Source organism: Trachemys scripta, chromosome 10 (assembly GCF_013100865.1).
Source record: "Trachemys scripta elegans isolate TJP31775 chromosome 10, CAS_Tse_1.0, whole genome shotgun sequence".
NCBI classification, from domain to species: domain Eukaryota; kingdom Metazoa; phylum Chordata; order Testudines; family Emydidae; genus Trachemys; species Trachemys scripta.
This window is the reverse complement of record NC_048307.1, coordinates 48029132-48036946: the sequence shown is the minus strand read 5'-3', so window position 1 is coordinate 48036946 and position 7815 is coordinate 48029132. Positions and strand designations below refer to the sequence as shown.

The window sequence follows — 7815 nt, the reverse complement described above, 5'->3', positions numbered from 1 at the left end:
GATCTCCCATCCACCAGGCATCTAGACACAAGAACCAAGGGTCAGTGGGAGTCCCAGATCAGTCTTGTTTTAGACTAGAAAGGGCTCCCAGCTCTTACCCATTGAAGTCAATGACAGCATAGCGGGGAGAGGAGTCCCTGTCTGGGGTCAGGGTGGCCACACAGCTGTCCACAAAGAGCCTCAGAGCCACATGGTTCCCAGTGCTGACATCAGCTTGGATATGCATGACCTCCCCCAGCTGGAATCCATTGGAGGGTCTCTCAGCACTCCAGTCATCTGCAAGACAAGCTCACAGTGAGCAGGACAGACAGGCAAGCAGGGTGGGGCTCCCCTGAGGTCTCCTCCCACCCACCTACCATTCATCAGGTGCAGGGAGAAACCCAGCCTCTCCTCAGCAGACAGGGTGGAGTGGAAGGGAACCCATGTTGGCTTGATGGCTTTGCTGCTCACATTGTCCTTCCTGTGAGAGGAGCAAACCTCAGTCACTGAGCCACATCCCACAACAGGGTCTGAATGGGAGGGAGGGGACCTGAGCATCTCAGTCACTCACCTGGGGTAGTGACACTCAATGGGAATCACAGCCGGATTGGTTCTTAGGATCACTGGGTTGCTGGCAGGGGTGGGGTTATAGTTCAGGCTTGTGCTGTAAACTAGGGAGTCTGGGGTCATCTGGAAAGAGGGGACATTGGACAGATTAAGGGGAAGTAGTTAATATTGAGCTTAACAGCTCTCAGCTGAAGACAGTTCTCTAGTCCACAGGAAGTGGGCATGTCTTTCAATAAGTGGTTCCTGCACTCATTCTGCTGGAGCAGCCATCAGAATACTGGAGCTACCATAGTGACCTCTTTTGCATGACTCTGCTGACTGTGGCACTTGCCTTAGAATAGGCACAGAGGAAACCAGAGTAACCCCCAAGTACAACATACTCACATCACTACTCAAATTGAGCTACCAGAGTACAGAAACACATTCAGCTGCCCCCTTCCTGTCTACCATCTCTGCAGAGCTCAGAGAATTCAGGGTGCCAAACTCTGCTTTACTGGCAGTAAAATTCCCAGGCTTGGACTAGGCACAAGTGTCCAGTGGTGAAATCTGACAACACCACCACAGCTCCCTCCCCATGCATGCTCTTAAGCCTGCTTTTGGAACACGTGAAATAATTCTCAACTATAAGGAGACTGAAGACTAAGAAAGAGACACCCCCCCACTTTCCCCCAAAAAGAGAAATAGCCAGTTGGTCAGTAACTGAGCCAAGGCCCTGCACAGTACTGTTACCCTTTTTAATCCACACAAATAGGAAGCTCCTGGCTTATATGAAGCTGCCTTACCTGCAAGGTGCTGCCACATTCATGGAGCCCAGCTTCAAAAGTCACTGTGTTCTCTGCAGCATTAAGGGACATGTACTGGCAGGCGGCCGGGCCAAGGCTCAGGTCAGCAGCTTTGATCAGTCGCCCCGTCCCAAACAGATCCCTGTGCACAGTGATCATCAGCTGAGCCTCCTCACACTGCACCGTGACAGGCTGCAGCAGGGACACAGCCCTGAGCTGGGAAGCATCAACTCGAGCCCAGGGGTAGGGCTGGGCAAAAGAGGGCACATGGGCATTTCTGCGAGGGGGCTCAGCCCTGGGGGATGGTCTCCAGATGGCCAAGTCTCTCCTAGAGAAATCCCAGGGATTGTAACAGGTCACCCCACTGACCACCCAGCACAGGAGAGCAAAGCCCAGGCCACTTCCGTACCCCATCCTGCCTGCCTGCAGCAAACCTAGCATGGAGAAAAATTGCTGCTCTGGGCCCTTTATACCCTGCAGCTAAAGCCAGCTCACAGCTGCCCCAGGTAATTATCACCCTCCCCTAGCCGGCAGGCAGCTGGAGCTCAATCACATCCACGACCCATCACTGAAGCAAGGAAATGGGAGGACCAATGGGAATCAGCCCCACCTGTTGGTCAGTTCATCAGTTGTATTCTGGGCGATTCTTGTGATGTTTCATTCAATTAAAGGCTGAAACATTTTGATGTGGATGTGAAATATCGGCTGTGCAGAGTCTGCAGTGCTGATGCTCAATGCCAAAGGGGATTTTTACCATGGAGCAGTGATTGCTACATCATGGTTAAGTTTGTAACACAATCTCTATTTAAATTCCTGGTCTCTGAATTTTGCCTCTTATCTGAACTTGGTTGGGTTATCTGCCCAGTGTCCCGTCTGGTTCCCTTCTTTTGACCTTTTCACCTCACTCCTATCCCTGTTATCTCATTAGTTGTCCCCTGGAATCATTTGGCTTCCAGGTCCTGTGGATCCCCCCCTTAGGCTGGAAGGAGGTCGTTTAGTAGTGGACAGGCTTCCTGGATCCCAATAGGATCTGAACTTGGCCTAGATAGTCAGATCAGCTCCCAAACTGGCATTCTAGTTCAGTGGCTGAGATGCATTTTGGGATGCAAACTTGAGTTCATTTGACCAAAGGGTTTTCCAGCTACAGCTCTCCCAAGTGGCCTGGTTTTAAATGTTGAGTATCCTGTTTGAACAGCCTTATCATGATATTTTTGCACTGCTAGGAAATGATTGGGGTGGGATCCATGTGAAATGGAGATTGTTGGGCTACCCCTGCTGAGGGCTAATGTCCAGTCCGAAGAACAAGTTCCAAAACTTAGCCTATCCAAAATCATTCTGTTTTGTTTCTGGTTCTGCGGAAGGGCCCAGGGGTTTTCTGTGAGCCCCGCAGGCCGTGCCCGTATACACAGATAAACCCAGGACTCCTCTTTCAACCAGGGGACAGTGCACAGGGCTGGGAACCATGACCCAACTCCTCAAAGGTAGTTAGGCTCAATGGAAGTTAGGAGCCTAAATACCTTGGAAGAACTGGGCCCAGGAGACTGTAAATTCAAGACTTGTTGCTTCCAGTGATGGCTGTTCATATTTATGTGTATTTATACTTGACTGTAGCTTCCTCTGCATGCACTAGGGGAGACAGGTCTCATTCTCCCCTATTTTACAGGTAAGGTCACCAAGAGGCTGCACAATGGTCCTCTTGGGAAAGGTCACATTAAAATCTAGGTCATTAATATGGCAGACATGAGTGTCATCCACTGAGCCAGGCTGTTTGTTGAAGCAAACATCTGAAGCATGTGCTTGGTTGTTCTGTCAGTAGCTACAGCTCTAACCACTAGAGAACACTTCCATTCCCAACACAGGCACAGAACCAGGCAGCCTGAATCTACTGCTGTCTAACAAACCATTGAACAGTCCACTTACACAGTGGATTAGCTGATTGGGCAGAGGGCCATGGGCTGGTTCTAAAGGGCTTGCATTAAAATGGATGCCGATCACAGTTGGGCATTTTATGGTTCCACATGATGGAATTTCGCTGTGGCCAGTTTCATGAAGGCCACAGCTAAATTTCTCTTTAAAACCAAATTTTGCTTCTTTTTTTTTTCTCCAAAATCACTTACATGGGACTTTAGGTAAGTGGCCACTAATTTTGGCCCTTTGTCACCATGCCTTAGTTCCTCTGTGTGAGATGGGGATGATTACACACCCCCTCCTTAACTTCAGTTTTGGGTAGATAAATGCAGTCATGTTTAGGAGGCAGAGTGGAGAGATGTCAGGGGCTGGGAGCTGTCTAGAGTGGAACATAGGGCTGTGTTGAAAGCATAAGGAATGGTGAGAAGGTTAAAGTTGTCCTGGAGGCAGCTGAGCAGTGGGCTGTAGCCCACAAAAGCTTATGCTCAAATAAATTTGTTAGTCTCTAAGGTGCCACAAATACTCCTGGTCTTTTTGCGGATACAGACTAACATGGCTGCTACTCTGAAACCTGAGCAGTCAGTATCTCGGCAGCACCGGGTGTGGGAAGGCTGGGAGAACAGAGGGGCTGTCAGGAATATGGTCAGCGGATAGAGCCAGCTCTGCTCTTTTGAGGGCAGTGTGTGCACAGAACCCTGCTCATGACCTTCAGCAGGGTAGTTGGGTGTTCTTGTGGTTGAAGCACTGGCTTTGGACTCACCAGCTGATGGTTAAATTCCTGGTTCTGCCACCATATTCTTGGGTGACCACAACAACGTCACAGCCTCTCTATGCCTCAGTTTCCAAAGCTGTAAGCTAGGGATAAAAATTTCTTCCCCCCATCTTGTGTCAGCAGAGGCACTGACTCTGTGGGTGCTCTGGGGCTAGAACACCCACAGGAAAAAAATGGTGGGGGCTAAGCACCTAGTGCCTCCTGCCCACCAGCACACCCCATGGATCAGTGCCTCTGCCTCCCACCCGACACCTCCGATGAACAGCTGTTCTGCAGCATGCAGGAGGGAGGAGTGAGAATGCAGCATGCTCAGGGAAAGGGGTGGAACTGGGCAGGAAGAGGCAAGGCGGGTGTGAAGCAGGGGTGGGTATGGGGCCTTGGGGGAAGGGGTAGAATGGCATCAAGTATCCCCCAGCACCTTGGAAAGTTGGTGCCTGTGTATGTCAGGATATCTTCCCTCATGTTAGTGAGATACCCTGGTAGCATGGCAATAGGGAACAGCATAAAAAACACCTCCAGTTTTAAGTTCACTGGAGCTTCAGTGCTGTAAAGCACCAGTGTAGACCGTGCACCAGCACTGGTAGCTTCACCCCTTGTGCAGGTGATTTGGAGCACTGGGAGAGCTCTGCCATTAAAGCACTGCCAGTGTAGACTAGACACTTGGCAGCCTCTTGAGACTCAGGCTATGTCTTCACTACCCGCCTGAATCGGCGGGTAGAACTCAATCTCTCGGAGATCGAATTATCCCGTCTCATTGGGACGTGACAATCAATCCCCAAATCGACACTTGTACTCCACCAGCGGAGGTAGGAATAAGTGCCGTCGATGGGGGAGCCGCGGAGGTCAATTTGCCACCGTCCTCAGAGCGGGGTAAGTCGCCTCGGATACGTCGAACTCAGCTACGCTATTCGCGTAGCTGAATTTGCGTATCTTAAATCAACCTCCCCCCCCCATAGTGAGGACGTAGCCTAAGGGCAATAGCCTTGTGTAGTGAAAGCCTCATCAGCTCCAGACCAAAGGCAGTGGTGTTAATCTTGATGTAAGGACCCCACATGACAGCAGCCCTTGCTCAGCTTTACCAATGATTCATCACTCCCCCCAGTAAGAGACAGTGCGTCTGCCCAGTGTGAATTTGGTTAGTTCCCCTCCCAGCCCTTGGATCTAGTTATGCCTTTGCCTGGCAGATTACATGATTTGTGTCCGCTATCTCTTCCCCCTCTTGGGCCAAATCAGTCTTCTCAATTGCCCTAGTTTATGGAAGAACTCCACCCTTTGCACACACCACAACATTTGCTGCTTCATTAACTTAAGATTGTAGTGTAGACAGCTTAAGTGGACCTATGTTAGGTCAACTTACAGCCACTGCATTAAATTACCACTGTGGCTGCTGTTCACGTTATCCTCCTCCTGTTGGTGGTACATGTCCTCACCAGGATCACTTTTACCAACTGGAGAGGGGCCCACCTGGGGGACAGAGCCAGGGCTTCTCACCTCTGTGCTCCCAGCCAGGGGAAGGTGGCTGCCTGGGGCTTCTTGAAGAGAGATCCACACTTGGAGTTGAGCTGGCTGCCATGCTCCTAACAGGGACTCTGGGGAGCTGTAGGGCTCCCAGTGGGGAGCCCAGGTAGCAGCTGAAGCCAGGATGGCAGCCTGGCTTGGAGTGGAGACCTGGCAGCAGCCAGCCTGGGGAAACTGGCTTTCTTGTTAATTGCATGACTTCAGTGGAGCCATGAAATTGACAAGAATGACAGTCAGCTGATGCAAGGAACAGTATCTACACTGTCACTCCATCACCCTAACTACACTGACAGAAGCACTATACCACTCATCGAGGTGGTTTATTATGTTGCCATTGCAGGGGAGTTACATTGACAGGAAGAACAAGTCTGCAAAAGCTGATTTTTTGTCAACAAAACTGTTCGATGTAGACAAGGCCATAGTGTTCCCCACAGCAGCACAGCTCTATGAAGAGGCACACAGGCTTATTTCCTATTCCACATCTCCCCAATAGGAACACACCTCATAGCTGCTGGTATCCTTCACCCCAACATTACTGGTGCCATCAGTGCTCCTGCTCTCTATGCACCCACTTAGGGCCAGCTCTGTCCCCTGCATTGGCAGTTTTCACTGTAACATGACTTTCCAACCTACAGAGGTCATCAGAGCACAGCTACAGAGTCCCTTCCCCACAATGTAAGGGATGTCAAGCAGCAGAGTTTTCTGATCAATCCAGATAGAGTGCAGGAGGTTGTTTAAGTGATGTTTGCTAGGACACTGTATAAACAAGGCAAGCCCTACTGAACCACCCCAGGGCTAGGATTATGACTAATGCCTGGCCACTGTAGTTACAGCAGGGATGAGTTTGGTCCATTGGTAGCTGTTCTCATTAGCAATAGCCTCCATGCTACACTAGACTTTACAAGGTGTCAATTCTAGCTGGTGGAGGTTTATCTGCACTAGTCTGATCTTGCCAACTTCAAAATAAAATTGTTTAGTGGGGTACTGTGAGGTGCTAGTGTAACCCACTTGTTACATAGTGAGGCAGTGAGCTAAAAATAGTGTGGCTATCTCCCCTCAAGATGGAATTTACATCTTGATATCTAGGATAGGCATGATGTTAGATCGGTTCTCAGCACTCTGGCTGTTGCCACTGGTGACTCAGCCTTCTGCAAACAGGCCAGTGCTGAGGGAGTCATGACTGGGAGACTGGTTTTGGCTACAGGTGGCAGGTGTTAGATTCCAAGAAGTTCAGAACAGCACTGCCAACATTTCACACTGCCAACAGCTCAACTCCTGAAGGATTAAAATTCATGTGCATTTTATATAACAATCTGGTATATAGATTGTGCCAGCTCTTTTCTAGACCCAAAGTCCAGAGTATGGTCAAGAGACCAGAGGCCTAGCTAATAGTGATCAGCTAAGAGAAAGCTGGGGTAAACAAGATAACATTGCCTTTGCTAAGATATGCTTGGTCAGTAGAAATGCCAGATGTTGAAGCAATAACTGAATAATTATGTTTCATCCAATGTTTCAGATTGAACAAAGGATCCCTGTTTCTATTGTGTCAGTCTCTTCTGTAGGGAATGTTCTTACCACAGATCCAACCTTGAGTTTATGAAAAATTGGCACACATCCGTATAAAGATTGGGAAGGGAGGTGGAAGGATGCCCTGAGACCAATGCCCTGCCTTAAGACATCAGTATTGTCATGTACTTTCACTGTTTTTTTGCTTTAACCCCTAGGAATGTACTGTTGGACAATCAAAGGAGTTGCTCCATTCCTATGGACCCCAAATCAGAATTTGATACATATTTTATACTAACATTTAATACTTTGCTAAAATGTTAACATGCTAACTTGAGACCATGGGCAGAGACCTTATGTAACCTTTTAACCATTGGCTAATGTGCTGTTTGTCTTGCTGCAAAACCTATCCTGGGGTATGGAACTGCCTACCCCATCACTTTCCCCCATCCATGGAAATAAAAACATTCTATTGTAATCAACTGATTGACAGTGTCTGAGCCTAATAAGCAAGGTGACACTCCATCAGCACTGTGTGCAATAAACTCCTATGCTTGACCTCTACACGGTGTGTCTTTATGTCCTTCAACTCCATTGCCAGGAGAGGCTAATGCTGCACTCAACCCCCACTGACTATTCACAAGCACTGCAGTCTCAGTTCATGAGAGGACCAGCTGGTTGAGTTACCCCCACAGAATAGACAGCATCACTCACCCATTAAGAAATCAGTACTGACCAGACTCAAGTCCATTTATGGGTTTATTTTATATGACAAGGTACAAG

The 7815-nt window shown here is 48.9% G+C and overlaps 1 protein-coding gene across 1 annotated transcript; it reads right to left on the bottom strand.

The window, feature by feature from the left end:
- Nucleotides 1-5: 5 nt before the first annotated feature.
- On the bottom strand, nucleotides 6-1742 carry LOC117883902 (zona pellucida sperm-binding protein 3-like; the record flags this gene model as incomplete). The annotated part of the gene is made up of 5 exons (XM_034783752.1): nucleotides 1329-1742; nucleotides 551-669; nucleotides 357-460; nucleotides 99-276; nucleotides 6-21 (listed from the first exon to the last, which is right to left on the bottom strand). Coding segments are annotated over exons 1-5 (831 nt in total), but the record flags the coding sequence as incomplete, so codon positions are not given.
- Nucleotides 1743-7815: the final 6073 nt, after the last annotated feature.